General features: G+C 37.5%; 1 protein-coding gene across 1 annotated transcript in view; it reads right to left on the bottom strand.

Moving 5' to 3' along the window:
- Positions 1-22,400, bottom strand: part of Phf8 (PHD finger protein 8) — a 93,997-nt gene that overhangs the window by 33,204 nt on the left and 38,393 nt on the right. The window contains exons 4-12 of the mRNA XM_048796696.1: positions 20,141-20,301; positions 19,380-19,522; positions 17,875-18,139; positions 13,230-13,317; positions 12,794-12,900; positions 10,983-11,074; positions 7,405-7,494; positions 5,283-5,585; positions 4,416-4,519 (exon numbers count right to left, since the gene is read on the bottom strand). Of these exons, the coding sequence (XP_048652653.1) occupies positions 4,416-4,519; positions 5,283-5,585; positions 7,405-7,494; positions 10,983-11,074; positions 12,794-12,900; positions 13,230-13,317; positions 17,875-18,139; positions 19,380-19,522; positions 20,141-20,301 (1,353 nt within the window). The remainder of the gene's footprint in view (positions 1-4,415; positions 4,520-5,282; positions 5,586-7,404; positions 7,495-10,982; positions 11,075-12,793; positions 12,901-13,229; positions 13,318-17,874; positions 18,140-19,379; positions 19,523-20,140; positions 20,302-22,400) is intronic.

Below are 22,400 nucleotides of genomic sequence, written 5' to 3' on the forward strand. Positions count from 1 at the left end.
AAAAAAAAAAAAAAAAAAAAAAAAAGGCAAGCAAAAAATCTAAATAGACATTTCTCCAAAGGTAATATGTACAAATGGCCATAATCATACAAGATACTTGACATCAGTGGTCATTAGGAAAATGCAAATCAAAACCATCCTGACACTGGTGACAACCTAGAAGACATTCTCCTAAGTGAAGCAAACCAAACATGGAATGAAAAATACTGCATGATCTCACTTAAAAGTGAAATCTAAAAAAGTCAAATTCATAGAAGCAAAGAGTAAAATAGTTAGTATTAGGGGTAAGATAAGGTAGGAGAGACATTGGTCAAAATTTCACTTATGTAGGATGAATAAGTTCTAGAGATTTAATATACAGCAAAGTGACTCTAATCAATTCTACTATACTAGGTACTTAAAATTTCCTAAAATATTTGTATTCTTAATACAAATACACATATATACACAGAGATGGAAAGTATGTGAGGTGATGGAAGTATTAATTAGTTTGATATTTCAGAATGTCGATGTATATCAAAAACATCATACTGTAAGCCTTAAATATATATAATTTTGAAGGATGTGTATGTAGCACAGTGGTAGAGCACTTACCTAGCTAGCATGTGCCAGGTCCTAGGTTTGATCCCCAAGACCACAGAAAAAAAATATATATATATACAAACACACACACAATTTACATATTTTTTAAAAACACAATGAGGTGCCCCCTTTATACCCACCAGAATAGCTATAATCAAAAAGGCAAGCAATAACAAGTGGTGGTCAGTATGTTCAGAAACTCATGATTACTAGTGGAAATTAAAATGGTACAGACACTTTAGAATAATGTTGGATAGTTTTTTAAAAAGCTAAACATGGAGTTATCATATGATCTAACAATTTTACTTCTAAGTAAGAAGCAAAAGTATATGTCCACACAAAAACTTGAACATGAATGCTTAGAACATCATTCATTATTCAGAATAGCTCCAAAGTTGAAGCAATCCAAAAGACTATTAACTTGTGAATGGATAAATGAAAGTGGTATATCTATACAACACAATACTATTCAACAATAAAAAGGAACCAACTAATGAAACATGCTAAATCATTGATGAATATGAAAAATATCATGCCCTGAAAGAAGCCATGTTACTTGATTTCATTATGTGAAATATCCACAAAAACAAATTTATAGACAGAAAGAAAATCAGCAGTTGCTAGAGACTGTATGAGAATGAGTGCCTATGGTCATAAGGAATCTTTTGAGCATGAAAGAGATGTTCTAAAATTGGATTCTGGGGTTTACGATTTAGTTGAGTGGTACAGTGCATGCCTAGAATGTGTGAATGCTAAGTGCAATCCCCACCAAACAAAAAACTGGATTGTGGTGATGGATGCATGATTCTATAAATTTACTAAAATTCATTTAATTGTATACTTGGAACAGGTCAGGTTTTTTTTAGATGGACACAATACCTTTATTTTATTTGTTTTTATTTTTATATGGTGCCGGGAATCAAACCCAGTGCCTTGTGCATGTTAGGCAAGCACTTTACCACTGAGCCACAACCCCAGCCCCTGAAAGTTAGTTTTATGGTATATAAATTATACCTCAAAAGATCCCACTCATAAGAAGAACCTAAAAAGTTTATTTCATAAAAGTTGATAATGGAGTAGTGGTTGGTTACCAGAGACCAGGGAGAAAATGAGAAAGGGGAAAATAAAGAAGTCAATCAATGGGTACATAATTATTGGTTGAGAAGATGAATAAGTTCTGACATTCTACAGCATGGCAGGGTGACTATACCTAATAGAAACACATTATAATCTTAAAATAGTTAAAAAGAGGAACTTGTATGCATCATAATGAAATAATTACTCAGACTGGGGATATAGCTCAGTGGAAACCTCCCCTATCCCACATTCAAGCCCTTCTAGAAAAAAAAATTAAAAAGTAAATAATTGGGCTGGGTCTGTACCTCAGTGGCAGAGCGTTTGCCTAGTATGTGTGAGGCACTAGGTGTTAATCCTTAGTACTGCATAAAGAACTAAACAAATAAAGGCATGCTGTCCACATATAACTAAAAAAAAGTAAATAATTATTCTGGATTGACAACTACCTAGTGTATTATGAATCAAAGCATCACAGCGTACCTCATAAATATGTTACAAAAAGTATGTCTATCAAAAATACATATCTATGAAGGAAATGGAAAAAAATTCAAAAATGGCTTCAGCAATCCTGTTACATATGGTAAACAATATTAAACAATTTTCAAAAAGAAAACAAGTTTCTGATAAATCAGTGTATTCACACATTCATCTAATACTCATTTTTATTGAAGTATCTTTCAGAGAACTGACCTATTAAATTGACCTATTTTCTATCTCATACACTTGTTGGAAGATAAAATGAGTTAGTGCATGACAAGTGCCCAATGGTGGCTACTAGTACAATTAAGCTGTTTGGGCCTCAGTTATCACTTAAGTAAAATGGGTATAACAATACCTTGATGGTTGTTTTGAGGACTAAATAAAATGTAAATAGCTAAGATAGAGTTTGATACAACACAGATGCTCAATAAATGTTATCCATACTCTGATCTTTTAACTTCAAATTATGAAAAATTTCAAACACATACAAAAATAAAAATATACAATGAACTCCCATCTAGTACCTAGCTAAAATTCAACAAGTGTGAACATACAGCGAATCTTGTTTCATCTACACCTCATTCCCTGCAAAACACTGAATTTGAAGAAAAGCCCAAACATATTATCATTATGATCTGTAAATATTTCTACACCTTGACACTCTATTCACTTAATGATAGCTTCTGACAGCTGCAGCAGGTAAGAGAAGCAGCATAAGAGAAAGACTGGTGGGGAAGGGGGAATATCTCTCAGTATTCTCAATGGCCATTATAAACTGAAGTTTTAGGGCTCTCAATTTTTTCCTCTCCAGGAAACCTACCAGGAATTCTGAACGAAGGCAATGCTCAAAATTTTCTGTAATCTTACTCTTCAGTAACTCAGTTTTCACACCCCAAGAACAGTTGTGCTTTCAGAATCTTCTCTACCCTTACTCCATTTTCTTATTTTCCAGTCACACAGAACTACTACACACTACACTCTCCCTTGAGATTTAAAGTGAGCCTTTTTCTACAAAAAGGCTATTAAAGTATCATCATTGTGTCTCTATATTATTCATACTCTGTACTTGACTCTTGACTTTGCTGTCTGTAGTGTTCTGAGTATCCAGGTGATAGCCCTTACTGCCCTCCCCTACCTCTGCTTCCCTACATATTTCAGGGTTTACTGATGAACTACTTAGCTTTTGGCCATACCCACATCATCATCATTACCTTTGATCTCCATTTTATCAGCACTTTGATAAGAACTACCATTTATTAAGCATCTACTATGTGCCAGGTACCATAATAAGAATTTTACACATATTGTGTTATTTAATCCCCCAATAATCCTAAAGCAAGCTTCATATGTAGAACAGATAAAATGACAACACTAAGATGCAGAAAGATGAATTGAATTACCAAAGTGTCACAGTAAATATAGTGTCAGAGTTGGGATTTAAACAAAGGACTACATGTGTGCATACATGACTTTTTAAAAAATAAAATGGAACTATTCTTATACATTATTTTGTAACCTAATTTTTTTCACTTGAGAATATATCTTGAAGCGGGGCACAACTGGCCAGAAGGCCCCAAGGCTGAACTCTCTGTAGTCCCAACTACTTGGGAGGCTAACACAGAAGCACCCCTTAAGCACGGGAGTTCAAGAAGACCCTGGACAACATAGAAAAACCCCATCTCAAAAAATAGATAGATAGATAGATATATCTATATACTTATAGATATATGGATATATCTTGGTCATCTTTCTGTGTCAATGGATATTAAAAATGTCCCATTTTTTTCAAACAACTACATGGTATTCCATTCTGTAAGACATATCATAATTTATATATCTAACATTCACTGATGAATATTTGACCATTTCTAATTATTACTACAAATAGTGATGCAGTTGAGCAGTGAACATTTCTCTTTACACATTTGTGCAAAGATTTCTATAAACAAAATTCCAAAAATCAAATCACAAGTCAAAAGGTATATAAAACACTAATGCTTCTGACCAATAAAATACTTTTTTTTCAGCCAGTGGTTCCATCCCACTGACTTACTGAAATTCTAGATTTATATAAGCATTTTCTCAGAATTGCCAATTAGATTCCTACCCACCATGATTCTCTAATATAAGCAATGATACATGATAATATCTGGGTATTGCCCTAAGTACAGCCCTCCCCCACCCTTGTCAAACCCCTGGATCCCAATTCCACTCCCTGTCTTAGTGGCATATTGCCACTGACATCCCAAAAACTGTTTTTCTTTTTTCCACCTCACCTGCCATTAGCCATCAATAGGGCCAGCGGGCTCTCATTCCCATCAAGGTCCATGTCTGGTGAGTCATCATCTGAGTCATTCAAGCAGGTACCAGTGATGTTGAACTGCAGGAGGAGGAGGCTCAGTTGTCTCCTGTCTGAGACTCCGAGGTGAATGAAGATGGCCAGTTCCCTCTGGTTTCACTGGTTGAGTTCACTGTCAAAACCCCCTGAACCTTCTACTATATCTCCCCACCACCACCCAATAATCACAAGAATAGGATGTTGAGAATGTATGGCTCAGGGGAAATCTACCAATCTTGTAAAACATGTTCCCTAAAAAAAAAAAAAAAAAAGGAGAGGGGCATCTTCACATGCCCATGGAGGGCACTATAATCTTGATGCAAGGTGGACCCCTGGGGGATGGCTTTTCTCAAGGACCTGTTCAAGACTCCAATCTGACACACAATGTTCTAAAATCTCATTTCAATCCCAGCATTTCAAGATTCAGCTCAAATGTCATATTTTTTTTTAGAAAAGAGCTCCTGATCACCTCTCCTACTAAGACAGACTCAACCCACCTCTGTCTCTCAGGGTCCCACACATACCCTTCATTGTAGCATCCACAACACTTCATTGCATTCATTTGTTTTAATGCCTATCTTTCTCACCAACCTATCAGTCTCTTGAGAGTTACATCCACAGCACCTATCACAGTGCCCAGCATAGAAAAGGTCTCAATAAATGCTTGTTAAATAAGTGGGACTGGTAGCCAAACACTAGGGGTCCTAAGGGAAGTGGGAGCAAGACAGGATAGTCTGTCCTTTTGAAACTCTGCTCTTCCAAGGGACCCAAAAGGGTTGGGCTGAACCCATGGGCCAGCACCCACCTTTGCTTTCTGGGAAGAGCCTGTCTTCAGTGTCTGATGATTGTATGGGTCCATGAGATTATAGCTCAACTGGCCAGCAGGCCCCAAGGCTGAACTCTCCTTGCCCTTTCGCTCTGCCTTCTTGAAGAGTTCCTTGGGCTTCAGGACTTTCTTCTTTGGAACACTTTTGGAGGGCAGTGACAGCCTGGACATGGACACTGAAGTGGAATGGGCTGGCCTGGTTAAGGGAATGGAGCCGGCTGGGAAGATCCTCTGCAGCCCAAAGATATTGCTCGTCTTCCCAACGTTCTGTTGGAAGATGTCCTACAAGAGTGTTAGTACATGAGGGGGTTAGAGCTTACTCAAGGGTTCTCTATGCTAAGAGCAGAGGTCTGTTCCCGGCACTCGCAGTACTGCCATGGAAGTAGCTTACAAATGCTCCACATATGCACACCCTAGTTTTTACACAAGTCATCAAGAATTTATTGGGTGGCATTTCTTTGCCCAGCCATTGACAAATAAGGAGAAGACGAGCAAAAGAAAGGTCCAGCACTATTGTCAAAATTGGAGAGAAACAACTCCAAGAGTAGCTGACATACAACAGAAAATAATCAACTATTAAACTGTGTGATTCAAATTTTTAGGACTATAGGATTTGAGAGGAGGAGAGAGGTTTCAAACCTAATTTTGCTACTAGCTAGCTATGTGACTCAGGAAAGTTACCTGACTACCCTGAAGTTCTGTTTGCTCAGTTCTAAAACTAAGGGACTAGACTGGACAGGAGGTTTACATATATTTCTGGGATTCTTTAGAGCTTTTGGGGAGAAGCTCTAGGGACTGAAGGTAGGTGGAAAACAGATGAGAAGAACAAATAGAGCCCTAAGCCTCCCACCTTCATCTTAATCAAAGCAGCTGTGCTTTGACTCATTGTATACACAGGGCTTGCACACAAGATTTCATTTGAAAAGAAGATTCTGTTACTTTAAAACATTTGAAAGCCAATGGACCAGATTGCTCTAAGTTCTCTTTCAACCAGTCCAAAGTACACTGTGTGTCCAAGATTGACTTGAGTGGGAAGAGCTGGAGAAAAGGTAGGCCTTAACTAAATCCTAAAGGATTTTAACACTTGGAGTGAAGGAAAATGAGGTAGGAGGTGGATACTGTGGACACACTTGTGCTGGGGATTGAAACACTGCAAGCAGTGAGGCTAGAAGTCCAACTTCTAGTAGCTCACTTGACCACCCTTAAGCATAGATGCATGCCCTGAGTGCTAAAATGGAACTTTACTGCTCCTGAGCTAAAAAGACAGTTTAAATATCCTCAAGTCCAATTCTCCTCTGGTGTCTCTGCTACTTCACCAGCCCACACTGAGTTCTCTCTGCTACAAAGTCTATTAATAACAACAGCTCACATTTATTGAGTACTTACTCTGCCAGGCACTGTGTGAAGGAGCTCTACATATATTAGCTATTAATTGTACCAAAGTTCTGAAAGGTTGGTAAAGTTGGTCCTCATTTTAAAGATGGAGAAACTAGGCTCTGAAAGGCTTTCAAGTGACACAGCAGGAACTAGAAACCCAGGTTTCTCTGAGTCTCTTACCACTATACCTTACTGCCTCGTAGTATATGCCACCTGTTGAAACATGGCTTTGTAATCATCTTCAACCCGAGAGAACTGTCATTTTGTAGAATGCAGAGACTGAGTCAAAATATTAATAATAACAACAACTATAACTACCACTACCACCACCCACCACCAGAATTTGAGCATCTACTATGTGCCAAGCACTATACTAAATGCTCAAACCTTATTTATTCCTACTAACAATACTCGATTGGGTACAATTATCCTCATTTTAAAGATGTTCAGGAAACTGAGGCTTGGAGAGGTTAATTTTGTTCAGGATCTTCTTAACTAGGAGTTCTTTGTTGGACAGGCCCTGCATTATTCATGTATATTAAGAGCCTTGCCCAATGCATTACATATATTTGAAGCACATAATAATTGCCTTAATGACTGACTTGACCCCTTGGTGGGGTCTTTCCAACCCTTCCCTTGGGCTTTATGCCAACTACAAAGTCCTGACCTGACACTTGAGTCTCGAGCCCTTCCCAAATGCCTTCCCTCCCCCAATGTTTCTTACTTCAACAAGGCGGATCTCCCTAGCCAGATCTTTAATGAGCTGTACGGTCCGCACCGTATCCGGGATCTCATCTTCATGGTCTGGCAGAGCCTGTCAAACAAGAGGCACGAGAAATAGACCCACACACAAATGGCTCATTTGTTGTAATTTTCAACAAACCAGCCAAGGCAATTCAATTGAGAAAGGGTACTCTTTTTTCTAAAAACTGGTACTGGACCAATTAGATTTCCACACATTAACAAAAACTCAGTTCACTTCTTACACTCCCCTTCCATCCCATATGCAATGGATCACAGACCTAAATGTAAAACCTAAAACTATAAACCCTTTAGAATACAGGAGAATATCTTTGTGGCCTTTGGCTAGGCAAAATTTCTTAAGACACAACTAGCATGAACCAGAAAAGAAAAACATGATCATTTGGATTTATCAAAAATAACCTTGAGGGCCTGAAGTTGTGGATCAGCGATAGAGTGCTCACCTATCACGTGCGAGGCACTGGGTTCGATCCTCAGTACCACATTAAAATAAATAAAATAAAGGTATTGTGTCCAACTACAACTAAAAAATAAAAATAAAAAATAACCTTGAGATTGGGCACAGTGGCGTATGACTAATAATCCCCAACAGCTCAGGAGGCTGAGGCAGAAGGATCAAGAGTTTAAAGCCAGCCTCAGCAAAAGAGAGGTGCTAAGCAACTCAGTGAGACCCTGTCTCTAAATAAAATACAAAATAGGGCTGAGGATGTAGCTCAGTGGTTGATTGCCCCCGAGTTCAATCCCTGGTACCCCCCACCTAAAAAAAAAAAAAAAAACTTGGGGCTGAGGATGTCATTTAGTGATTGAGCACTTGTCTAGCTAACACAAGACCCTGGGTTCAATCCCCATGACACGTGCCCCCCCACCAAAAAGAATTTGTATTTGAAAAACTTCTAGTACTGGGAGACAAGACACAGACTGAAAGAAAATGTTTGTAAAACATATATCTGATAAAGGACAGTATCGAGAAAGGGATTCAGTTGTGGGCTTGGGTCACAGACCTTATAAAGCCAAGGAATTTAATCTTAAGATCAATGGGAACAAGCGATCCCCTCCACTTGGGAGGACAGAACTCAGTGCTCACTGCACACCTACAGGCCCAAGGCAAGTGCAACAGCTACCCAGGGTGATACCTGATAGTTGTTTACTTTAGTACTGGGAATTAAACCCAGGGATGCTCTAACACTGAACTACATCCCCAGCCCTTTTTTTATTTTTTTTGAGACAGGGCTCATTAAGTTGCCCAGGATGGCCTCAAACTTGCAATCCTCTTGCCTCAGCCTCATGAGTACCTGGGATTACAGGAGAATGCCAATGTGTACCATCTTTTTGATGATTGCAAAGTTTTCCCTTGTGATTTCTTCCACCACTTTTCACTTCACTTCTGTAATCCAGAGGACTGACTTTGACAAATTTCTCAGCATTTCCTTCTTGTTTCTCATGGTCTTATTCTTTTCCCCCTTTTTGTAATATATCTAGAATTATTTAGGTGGCTGGGAACCCAAGTGACCCAGCTGGATAATCTTTAATGGCTCCTTCTCCCCCAGACCAGGGACTCTGGAAATGTGAGGGAAGAAATGCCTCCTATGAAAGTCACCTGGCTTTCACAAAAGACTTCTTCTTGAGAGTGGGTTCTTCAGAACTGCATCCTACTCTCCCCCAACCCCCTTTGGTGATGCTGCTCAGGGCCATTACTTGGTCCCCAGGTCCATTCTGACTCAGGGCTTGAATGCTTAAGAATTCACCCACCCACTTCCCTTTTGCTGTTCCTAGGACAGAATCACTCTAAAGTTTACTTCAGGGAAGGGATCAGAGGTGAAATTAAAGGTAGCCATGCCTGAAGAGTGCATAGAAGCAGAATCACAGTCTAAGGCCCAGGTATAGGTGAATTCAGGGAGTAAGAGAAGGCCCTAAACATAAAGTCTAAAAATATCTGTGGGGAAGTCTGGCAAGAGAAAATGGAGAGATTGTGCAGGTTAAGCCCACAATGGATAAAAGGTACCCTTAAGTCACTGTATGAAAGGGAAGAAGTTGGTAGAATATTTGAAGCCTAAATATGTACTGTTATTTATTCTAATTTTTGTATTTCTTAAAGTCAGTTGTTTAAAAATTTTGAAAATGTAGTCAATTCACATGGTTCAAAAATCTCGTGTGCGTATATGTGCATGTGCGTGTATGTGTATATATGTATGGCCTCACTCCTACCTTGTCTCTGACATCAGCCCCATAATCCCTACACAACAGGTAACCACTTTCTTAGTTTCTGAATTATTCCAGATTGTATCTTCAGGCAAATATGAGTATACACAAAAACAATTATTGTTTCCGTCCTTGAACATATTAAAGATAGCATACTATACATACAATTCTGCATCTTTACTTGACAAATTCTGGAAATCAGTACATAGAGAGTTTCTTATTCTCTTTTATACCTACTTAGTACTCAGTTGGGTAGATAGATATTGATACATTTCTAAAATACCATTTTGGCAGCGTGTATCAAGAGCCTTATATTTTTTCATAGACTTCAATCTAGTAATTGATCTTCCAGGAATCTATTCTGAAGGAACAATTAAGAGACAAGGCGGGAGGCTATAGCTCAGATAGAGCGCCTGTCTCGCATGTGTGAGGCACTGGGTTCAATCCTCAGCACCACATAAAAATAAATAAATATATTATGCCCATCTACAACTGAAAAATATTTTTTAAAAAATAGATAAGTGGGGGGAGATGAGGGACTAAGACTGATGCATATAGATATTCATTGTATGATTTTCTGTGACTACATTCCTCCAAATAAATAAAAAGGAAGCAACAATAAACAAGTGATTAGGTAAAGATGGTATGTCCTCGTAAAAGAATATAATGTAACTATTAAAGAATAAAATTTAGGGCTGGGGATGTGGCTCAAGCGGTAGCTCGCTCTCCTGGCATGCGTGCGGCCCGGGTTCGATCCTCAGCACCACATACAAAACAAAGATGTTGTGTCCGCCGAAAACTAAAAATTAAACATTAAAAAATTCTCTCTCTCTCTCTCTCTCTCTTTAAAAAAAAGAATAAAATTTAAACTACTAATGTTTATGGATAACTCTGGAATAACACAGGAAAATTAAGGTATTCCAACAGACTCTCATACAAAATTGAGTATACAATGCAATAGCAATTATTTTTTAAAAATACACAAAAAAGACCAGAAGGAGCCTGGTATGGTGGTACATGCCTGTAATCCCAGTTACGTGAGAGACTAAAACAGGAGGACTGAAAGTTAAGGTCAGCCTGGGCAACACAGTAAGACCCCATCTAAAAAATAAATAAAATTGGCTGGGGATATAGCTTAGTAACAGAGTACCCTTGGGTTCAACTCACAGTACCATAAATAAATAAAGTAATTCAAGGAATCCTAGTCCAGAATTCTATTCTATATCCAGGAGCTTACAAGCCTCTTGTCTTTTTTCTATCTCACCAAAGTATCTATCTATACAAAGCCAGTCTCTACAGAGTGCAGAACTCCTGAGGAGGTATAGAAATAGAAATATTTACTTCTTTCCTTGTCCAGGCTCTAAAAGCCAAGTTCAGGGCTTTGCCACCATGGACCAGGTAGGAGGCAGGGTGTCTCCTGTTCTCTCGCAAACCTAAAGGGGGAAAGAAGAATGTAATATCAACAAAACTCATGCAGGGAAGTGAAGAACTGTTACCTTTGTTCAGGAACCAGAAAAATGCTCAGGGTTCTGAGCTCAACTCAAGATCTCAGTTATTCTAACAGTATTCACTTGCTGAGAACCCACTTACTTACAGGCTAGGCACTTAACATCTATTATCTTATTTAATCCTTATATCCACCCTGCAAGCCAGGAATTATTATCTTCTTTTTACAGTTTAGGAAACTGAAACTCAATGAAGGATGTATATATGTGATAAATATTAGAGCCAAGACTTAAACCATGTCTATTTGTTTCTGGGGCTGTGATCCTACCATTGCATTACTCTGCCTCTTAGGTCTCAAAATGAGAACACTTGGGAGGACCATAATTACTACAGATTTAAAGAATCATCAGTGTAGAAGATGGATTATCTGTGTTTTACCTTTCTTCAGGATAGGCTTTAATTAAAAAAAAAAAAAACAGATTTAAGGGCTGGGGTTATGGCTCAGTGGTAAAGTGCTCGTCTAGCGCACGTGAGGCCCTGGGTTCGATCCTCAGCACCACATAAAAATAAATAAATAGAAACAAGGGTATTGTGTACAACTAAAATAAATAAATATTTAAAAAATAAAACAGGTTTAAGCTCTATAAAGGATTTCTACAAAAACAAGCTCTTCAGGATAGGTAATAAGTAGGCAGTATTCCTGATTGAACACTTAAGTCAGAGTCTATCCAGGTGGTAGAATAAGGTTTTAAGGTACTGAGTAGGAAACTGTACTCATTGGGCTCTTAGGTCCTTTGTAACTCTGAAATACTGATTCCTCCTAGCCAAGTCACCTTAAAAAAATAATAAGTCTCAGGCTGGAACAAGGGACTCATTCTATTTCAGAACAAACTAAGAAAGAGGAAACCAGTTAAGTTGGCATCCATCTGGGCTGATACCCAGGAATCAACATGATGCCAGGATGGTCAGTACTCGAAAACACATCCAGGAAACTCCTTGACAAATCCAAACTGTGCTTCTGACCTTAACTAGCAGGAAATAGTGATAATTTCACTGTGATCCAATTTTTTCAGCTATATTTGGTAAACAACAACAACAACAACAAAAGATTTAAGCTGATGAGCGTGGTGGTGGAGCAGAAGGCTGAGGCAGAAGGATTGTGAGTTCAAAGTCTACCTCAGCAAAAGTGAGTTGCTAAGCAACTCAGTGCAACCCTGTCTCTAAATAAAATACAAAATAGGGCTGGATATGTGGTTCAGTGGTTCAGTGCCTCTGAGCTCAATTCCTGGTACCAAAAATTTAAAAAAATATATTTAAATCCATGCTCTGCCATACCTTATGCTGAATAAAAAAAAAAACAAATCTCCAAAGATACACTGTATGATTTCATTTATATAGTATTCTTGAAATGATAAAATTGTAGAGATGGAAAATATTGGTTTTCAGAAATTATGGATAGTGCAGGGGAAGAAAGTGGGTGATAGTCTAAAGGGATATTATTAGAAACATTTTTAAAGTAGCAATTTATTGCTTTTTACATTTTTTTGTTTACATTTAAGGTGTACAACATGATGTTTTGATATACATAGTGAGGTCTTTGTGGTGATAGAATACCACTGTATCTAATCTTAGGTGATAGTTATTCATATTCTCTCTCTCTCTCTAGGGAGCAGGGCAAAAGGAAGAGCTGGCAAAGGGCTCCATACCTCGAAATATATCCAGAATGTGCTTTCCCACATACCAACAGATGGTCTCAAAGTTGGGGAACTTGAAAAGATCTGCTGTGCTTAGCCTCTTCTCAATCTCATAGGCTCTGGAAAGAGGAGACATAACAATTACAAGGATCCATTTACTGAGCACATGCTATGAACCAGGTATTATTCTGGATGCCATGTATCTATCTCTGATTCTCACAATAAATCCATAAAACCTTGAATTATACAGTAGAAAACTTTAGCCTCAAAAGTTATATGACTTACCCAAAGTCACATAACTACTAAGTGAGGAAAAGATATTTTCTCAAGCTGAACATTTTCAGGAACCAGAATCCATTCTTTCTGATTGTCCTGCCTCTTATTATGCTGTGCTGCTCACTTTATGGAAGAGCCCAAGAATTCTAGTATGACCAACTTCAGGACTTACTTGAGCTGCATTTCAATGTTAAGGCTGTGTAAAAAATTCCCACCAAAGGCAAGGCAGTCCACAGGGGTAAGAACAGCATGGATCCAACCTGCAGAGTTAACAAGGCAAAAATCATAGCTGGCAGAAGACATTTCTTCCTCCTGACATCTCTACTGCTTGCTCAGTTTAATCTCAACTCCTTAAGAACAGTTGGCCTAAGAGTGACTCAGAACATTCTTAGTTCTTCTATCATTTCAATACCCAACCTGGCCTAGTCTGCCATCACTATAATCCTGAACTGAATTAACCTATGAGGTTAAACAACTTCTACTTGCCTCCTTCCCCACTACAAAAAATCTTACTCTTGTCTCACCACTCTCTCATCTCTAAGGATATCACCTCCTTGCCATAATGCCTCCTTTTAACTCTACCCAGAAAAAAACAAAAATAACTTTTGTGCTATACAGACTGGGTTCAAATTCGGAAATTTCCTGGCTAAATAACTATTTTACAGGTTGGTTGTGAAGCATGCACCCATTTAGAACACAATTTCCATGTGGCCCTTTTCTTCCTGAAACCTTGTGATTTTTGTTCTTAAATCTTTTCCATATTTATTTCCCCTTCTCCCTCTATTCCATCATACTAATGCCTTGGTTCAGATCCCTCATTGTTTCTCATCTTGGCTATTGCAACAACCTCCAAACTGGCTCCTCTACATTCACAGTTCTCTAGGTGTGGTCCAGGTCATTCTTGGGCTCCCTGAGACTACTTCAGAGAATATGAGACCAAAACCCTTCCCTTAAACTGCCAAAATGCAAATACTAGTAGACTGTGATAAGCTATAAATATATAATGTTAATAACTAGACCAACCACTAAAAATAACTATAGCAAATAAAATTTGAGAGGTCCAGAAGAGTCAAAACAATCTTGAAAAAAAAGTTGGAGAATTAAAAATTCCCAATTTCAAAACTTACTACAAATGTATAATTGAAACAGTGTTACTGTCGCAAGGATACAAATCAATGTAACAGAATTCAAGGTCCAGAAATAAATCCGTATATCTGTATCAACTGATTTTTGATAGAGGTGTCAAGATAATTCATTGGAAGAAAAAAATTTTCAAATGGTCTTAGACAACAGGGTATTCTACATGGAAAATAATGAAATTGAATGCTTTTCTCATACCATATATAAAAATTAACTCAAAATTAATAAAGTATCTAAATATAAGAACAAGAGAACTATAAAACATACGGAAGAAAAACAGAGGCATAAATCTTCAACAGTTCTGCAGATAGACATCAAAAGCATAAGCAAAGAAAAATAGATTGACTGGGCATCAAAATTCATGACTTTTTTGCTTCCCAGGATACTACTAGGAAAGTGAAAAGACAATTTCCAAGAATGAAAGAAAATATTCTCAAATAAAGTAACTGATAAAGGTCCAGTATCCAAAATGTATAAAGAATTCTTACAGCTCAATAATACAAAGACAACCAAATCACAGAACAGGCAAAGGATTTGAATAGACATTTTGAAAAAAAAGATATACAAACATCCAACACACACATGGAAAGATGTTCAACATCAATAGTCATTAGGAAAACAGAAATCAAAATCTCAATGAGATAATACTTTATACCTTCTAGGCTGGCTATAATCATAAAGACCAACAATGACAAGTGTCAGGGAGGATATAAAAAAATTGGAACTCTCATTCATTATTGCCAAGAATGTAAACAGTACATATAGCTGCTTCAGTACTAGTATGGCAGTTCCTCAAAAAGACAAACAGTGACGGTATCATCCTGCAATTCCCCTCCCATGTACATAACCAGGAGCACTGAAAATACAGATTAAGTATCCCTTATCTGAAATGCTTGTGACCAAAAGTTTCAACATCTTGGGGATGAGATGCAAGTCAACATGAAATTCATTTATGATTCATATTTACCTTATGTGCATATGCTAAAGGAATTTTTATTTATTTTTAGCCATGTTTTGAATGTGACCAGGCCAGATGTGAAGTTTTCATTTATTATGCTGGTGCTCAAAAAGTTTCAGATTTTAGAGTTGTGGCTCAGTGGTATAGTGCTTGCCTTCCATACATAAAACCCCAGGTTCAATCTCCAGCACCACACACACACATTTTAAAAAGTTTCAGATTATAGATCGTTTTAGAATTCATATTTTCAGAATAGAAATTCTCAACCTGTTATGCTGTCACAATAACTTATACATGAATATTCATAGCAACATTATTCATAAATCAAAAAAATGGTGGAGCTGGGAATATAGCTCAGCAGTAGAGCACTCTGAGTTCGATCCTCAGCATCATACAAAAATTCAACTATCAACTGATGAATGGATAAACAAAATATGGCAAACCCCACACTGTAGAATATTACTTAGCTATTCAAAAGAACAAAGAACTATAACATGAACCCATAAACATAACTATAAACCCATAAACTATAAACCCATACTACAACATGGATGAACTTTGAAAACATGCTTAGTGAAAGAGACTAGAGACAAAAGATAACATATTACATGATTCCATTTATGTGAAATAGTCAAGGGAGAAAATTCATACACAAAGGAAGTACAAAAGTAGTTGCCAAAGGCTGGGAGGAGGGAGGAATATTAAGTGACTGCTGCCAGGCATGGTGGCACGCTCAGGAAGACTGAGGCAGGAGGATTGCAAGTTCAAAGCCTGCCTCAGCAACTGAACTGTACCCTTTAGAGTAGTAAATTTTATGCTATGTGAATTATATCTCAATTTTTTTATCAAAAGCAAATTTAACTAAATTAAAATAAAAATACAACATATCAAAATATGTGACACAGCTAAATCAGTACTGAGAGGGAAATTTATAGCACTAAATGCTTACATCAGAAAAGGGGCTAGGGTGGTGGCTCAGTGCTAGAGCGCTTGCCTAGCATGTGTGAGGCACTGGATTCAATCCCTAGCATCACATGTAAATAAGAAAAAATGAAGGCCCATAGACAAGTAAAAAATATTTAAAAAAAAAGAAGGAAAGTCTTCAATCATCTAAGCTCCCATATTAAGACTAGAAAAAGGAGAGGAAAGTAAATCCAAAGCAAGCAGAGGAAAGGAAAAATAAAGATAGAAGCAGAAATCAATAAAATTGGAAAAGATAAATGAAACAAATGGTGGTTCTTAAAAAGATCAATGAAATAGACCAACTCTAACAAGATTAATGCAAATAAAAGAGAAGGCACAAATAATATCAGGAAGGAAACAGAGGATAGATCTGGAAGACATCAAAAAGGTAATACTATGAACAACTATATACACATAAATTATAAGGAAAATTTTTTGAGGTGTAGTCTCACTATGTTACACATGCTGGTCTCAAACTCATGAGAGCTCAAGGCTGGAGTTGTAGCTCAGTGGTAGAGAACTTGCCTAGAATGTGTGAGGCACTGGGTTCGATCCTCAGAACCACATAAAAACAAATAAATAAATTAAAGGTATTGTGTCCATCTCCAACTAAAAAATATATTTTAAAAAAATTCATGAGCAGCAATACTCCAGCGTCAGCCTTCCGAGTACCTGGCACATAGCACCATACCTGGCCTATGCACATAAATTTGACAATTCAGATACAATAAGGTTGGAGGGGGGCTGGGGATGTGGCTCAAGCAGTAGCGCGCTCGCCTGGCATGCGTGCGGCCCGGGTTCGATCCTCAGCACCACATACAAAACAAAGATGTTGTATCCGCCGATAACTAAAAAATAAATATTAAAATTCTCTTTCTCTCTCTCCTCTCTCACTCTCTCTTTAAAAAAAAAAGGTTGGAGGCATAGTTCAGTGGTAGATTATGTACTTGAGATATTCTATCCTCAGTGCTGCAAAAAAAATTTAAAAATATAGAATAGGCCAATTCCTTGAAAAGCATAGATTACCGCAACTCATCTAACATGAAATAGACAATTTCAATGGCCTTATAAATATTACAGAAATTGAATACTAAAGAGTTCCCCAAAAAAGAAATCTTCAGGTCCGTGTGATTTCACTAGAGAGTTTTACCAAAGACCAACTTCAAAAAATTTTCACAATAATTGTGATTATATAAGACATGAGATATCTAAATAAATGAAGAGATGTTTGTGTTCATGAAAGACTTAATCAAGTGAAGATGTCAATTCTCCCCTAATTGAGACAACTGGGAAATTATTTCAAAAAAACACAAACTCAGATCCCATCTCAGATTTAAGAATTCTATAAGTAAAAGCCAGATATATATTGTTTAAGGAAAAATGTTCCACCCTCAGCACAGGTTATTCTAATTTATTGACTAGACTATAAGCCTTCCAGTCACTATTCCTATACTGGGAGCAGAGAGAAGCCTGTTCTCTGTCTAGCAAACTGACATTAACCCAATGCAAAGAACTCCACCAGCCTCCTCCTGGACACCCATCCTAACCCCTCTATCTGCAACCTCCCCCAAGCAACCATGCTGCTTACTGGCCACCACATGAATTTTCCTGAGGTCTAGTTCTCAGCCTTCAGCTGGTATGAGAGAGATATACCATATAATCAGGATAATACATTATGGGAAGAAACTGACTATGGTGCCACAGCTCTGTTCTTTACAACTTCCCCAAACCTCCCCCATAGGAGCCCAGGAAAGACCTGTAGGAATGAAAAGTGTCTGTCCTTGCTTCACGGAACACTTGTAGCACTTGTCCACCTGGTCCCCAAAGAACATCTCGTTCTGATTAGAGGAGCTGCTCCAGCACTCAAAGAGAGTCAGATTAGCATTTGTTGGGCGGATCAGGTAGAAAATCTTCTCACCCTGAAACAAAAAGAAGTTGAAGGGCCAAAAATACCCCCTGAGTTGCCAGAAAAGTCCTTTGGAGGTGTTCCAAAAACCTATTCTCTCTCCCATACTCCATGACTATGGCAAGATGTCAGGGTTCTTTCCTAGATCCATCAACCATCATTTTTATATGAATTTGGAAAACTTCAAAAGTCCTTTGTGCACTTTTTCGTTTCTACAAATTTGACAGAAACAATCTGAAAGGGGCATTTTGAACAAAACTGCTCAAGTTAGGACAAATGTACACCAAGTGCTCCCATTTTAGATATGATGCCAAATGAAAAATGGCCTCTGTAGATGAGTAGATCAATACTACTAACCCTAGGAGAGTATAAGGCCATATTACTGATGAGAAGAAAATTGAATTTGCCTTCAAATGCCATTTACAGAGTGTTCCTTCTCACATCTGCAATCAAAGCTAATAAAAGTTTAAAAGTTCAGTAATCGCCCAAGGACTTCTGGAAGATTATATGTTAGGTGATTATCTGTTGGAAGAACATTTTATTTCCTAATTGTGTTTTGCCTGGATAATCACCAGATAGATGATTTAGCAAAAAATAAACAAAAACCCACTATCATAAAGATATTCCCATAGCTTTATTGTTTAACAAGTATTTCACAATAATAAATTTCAACATAGGAAAGCAAAACTAAAAATATCTACTGTACAACTGGAGAAATTTGACAGCCCTGTAGATTAGCTAATAGTGTTATATCAATGTTAATTTCCTCATTTGATAACTATACTGTGATTATATAAGAGAATACCTTTGCTTTTAAGAACTACATACTGAATTATTAGAGATAAAGGACACTATGTCTGAAACTACTCTCAAGTTCTCAGAAAGTGTATGTGTATACATATATACACACATACACACATTTTATTATGCTTGATTTAAAGAGAAAAATATAATGAAATGGTAACATTTGGGGAATTTGGGTGGAGAATACACAGGAAATCTTCCCTTTGTTTTTTTTTAACTTTTCTATGAAAATAAAATTATTTAAAAATAAAGACTTAAGCTAATCCCAGCAACTTGGGAGGCTAAGACAGGAGGATCATAAGTCAAGGCTAGCCTGAGGAACTTAGTGAGACCCTGCCTCAAAATAAAAAGCAAAAAGGACTGAGAATATAAAGTGGTGAAGTATTCCTGTGTTCAATCCCCAGTGACAAAATAATAATAAAAACAAAATAAGAGTTAAATCTAGCATTTGCATCAGCAGCATTTTTTATTTACATGCTGCAGGCTCCAGTTTTTTTCTTTTCTTTCTTTTTTTTTTTTTTTTTTTTTTTTTTGTTACACTTGCCCTCCTACCTGGTATCAGAGAATTCCAAACTAATGACATTGAGGACTTTCTCCCTCTTCCCGCTGTAATAATATTTCACAAAATCACCAAGCTTCATCTTGCAGTCAGCCTGACGGGCCACATCAATCACATCAATCTCCTTGTCAGAACCTAGAGTAAAGAGATTGGTTCTGTACCAAGTGAAATCAAGGAAAGGGGAAGACTCACTGGTTTATCACAAGCATATGGCCTTTTACTCAAAACTTCTGTCCTTGAATGATGTATATATGTATGCACGTGTGTGTATGTGCATTAAGGAGGTAAGGTAGGAATACATCACTTACACTTACTGTAGACCTATGTGGTGGGTCCAGGTTTGTTAGGACTATGAAACTACCCGACACAGAGTTCCACACAGAGTACATCCTACCTTCCTTGGCCCTATTTCCTCATTTTCTTCTTCTATCCCCCCAAAATCATGTCCAGAGTAACAACTGGCATATGAGGGTAAGAGTCAAAGACACTTATCTCAACCGAGGACAATAAAGCCATGATCCCTAAAATTCCACAGGCAAAAATGGGGCTCAACCTAATTTTTGTGGTCTATTAAGAGGAAAAAAGAGGAAACTTAAGATTTTGGCTCTAGCTTTACCCAAGAATGACTCCAGGCAAGCTATTCAGATGCCCAAGATGACTAGAAAGTAAATGCAAAAGGTGGATTGGAGGGAAAGGGACATAGATCTTGGTAAGAGTGGAATATGTCAGTTAAGAGTATCTGCAGTGTCTTACCAACATAGTGTTCCACATCCCTCACAGTGAATGATGGCGAGGGCAGTGTCATTCCCAACCCATCCTTCTTCAAGACCAGGATGGGTACACTGAAGCTATTCTCTTCCAGGAATTCCACAGTCAACTGATTTCCAGTGGGCTTCAGAATTACTTCATCTGAGCTGTGGGCCACAGGAAAGAAATCTTGAGTCTGAGGCTGGGCTCACTAAAGGCCTCATGGGAAGCTATTACTCAAAGAGTGGGGTCATCCCCGGGGAGCCTCATATGAACTGGTGACTAATGGCATAAACCTCATGTGCCAGGGAAGAAACAACCTGTCCAAGGCTAAAGATAAGGTCATTGGCAAAGTTCAGGAATATCCAGTCAATAGGGTGCTTTTCTCTGGATGACAAAAGAAGAAATCAGGAACAGCCTGCCTAGGAAGAAAAGACACGTCTAATAAAATTAGCTGATTTGTTTTAACCCAGAGCAACAGCATTCCATTTAAAACATTAGCCAATGAGAGTATTTTCTCAACATTCTTAATTAGCAAGGAACAAGAGTTTTTCTTTTTTAAAAATATTTTTATACCTTTATTTTATTTATTTACTTTTATGTGGTGCTGATGATTGAACCCAGGGCCTCAAGTGTGCTAAACAAGTGCTCAACGACTGAGCCACAATCCCAGCCCAACAGGAGTTTTAAAAAGAACATGCTGGTAAAAAGATAAAAGACTTAAGCCTGGCATGCTGATGCACACTTATAATCCCAAAAGCTTGGTAGGCTAGGAGAGGAGAATCAAGTTCAAAGCCAACCTCAGCAAAAGCGAGGTGCTAAGCAACTCAGTGACACCCTGTCTCTAAATAAAATACATAATAAGGCTAGGGATGTGGCTCAGTGGTTGAGTGCCCCTGAGTTCAATCCCTGGTACTAACAAAAAAGGATAATAGACTAGCTGGGGATGTACCTCAGTAGCAGAGCATGTGCTTAGTGGGCACAAGACCCTGGGTTCAATCCCCAGCACCACAAAAAAAAAAAAAAAAGATAATAGACTATTTGACAAGTTGTGTTAGGACAAACATATTAAGAGCTTAATATCTATCTAACTCTAAGTGGCCCAAAGATTAAATTGCAAAAACTAAAGCCATAAGGATAGTGGAAAAACCATGAGAGCGCCAAGACCCAGTAGTCACTAAAATTAGTAATAAACAAATTTAACTAAATAAGAAATTAAAAATTTCTTCAAGGAAAGCTGTAATAAATTACTAAGAAACAGTAAAACAATTGAAAAATTATCAATATAAGCAGATGGTTACCAGACAAAGAAATAAAGATGAGGGCTGGGATTGTGGCTCAGCGGTAGAGAGCTCAAAAACACATGTGAGGCCCTGGGTTCAATCCTCAGAACCACATAAAAATAAATAAATAAAATAAAGGTATTGTGTCCAACTACAACTAAAAAATAAATATTTAAAAAAGAAATAAAGATGACATATAAATGTACAAAAATCCATTTACCTCCTTCATAATTAAAGTAATACAAGTAGAAACAAAAATATTTCATTGTATCTTATCAGAAGGGCAAAAATAGTTTGATAATAAATAATGTTGGGTAGGATATAGGGAAATCAGCACCCTTAACACATTGTCTGTGGGAGTATGAAATGGTGCAAACACAATGAAAAAAAATGGCAACATTTAAAATTTTAAAGCCCATCCTCTTTGACCTAACAATTTCACTGAAAGACAGTAAATCTACATATATGTTCACATATGCAAAAATTTTAAGTACATAGATATTCACAGAAGTATTTTTCTAATACCAAAATATCTGCACAACTTAAATGTTCATCAATAGAGAACTAGTTAAATAAATGTTGTATCCAAATAATGTAATACTAAATAGCCTTAAAAAGAATGAAGAACATCAGTATTTGCCGTTATGGATTTATCTCCAAGATATATAGTTTAAGTTAAAAAAAGGAAGATGAATATATGGTTTCCATTTGTGTCCAAAAATGAAAAGAGCTGAGCACATTAGCACATGCCTGCAATCCCAGCAGCGTGGAGGCTGAGGCAGGAGGATCACAAGTTCAAAGCCAGGCTCAGCAACTCAGCAAGGCCCTCAGCAAGACCCCTTTCAAAATAAAAACTAAAAAGAACCAGGGATGTGGCTGAGTGATTAAGTGCCACTGGTTCAATCCCTGGTTTATACAAAGAAGAAAAGAAAAAGAAACATATATGCAAGGTTATTTTTTAAATAATTCACAAGATATTAAAT

The sequence above is a fragment of the Marmota marmota genome, unplaced genomic scaffold, assembly GCF_001458135.2.
Source record: "Marmota marmota marmota unplaced genomic scaffold, marMar, whole genome shotgun sequence".
Taxonomy (NCBI): Eukaryota; Metazoa; Chordata; class Mammalia; order Rodentia; family Sciuridae; genus Marmota; species Marmota marmota.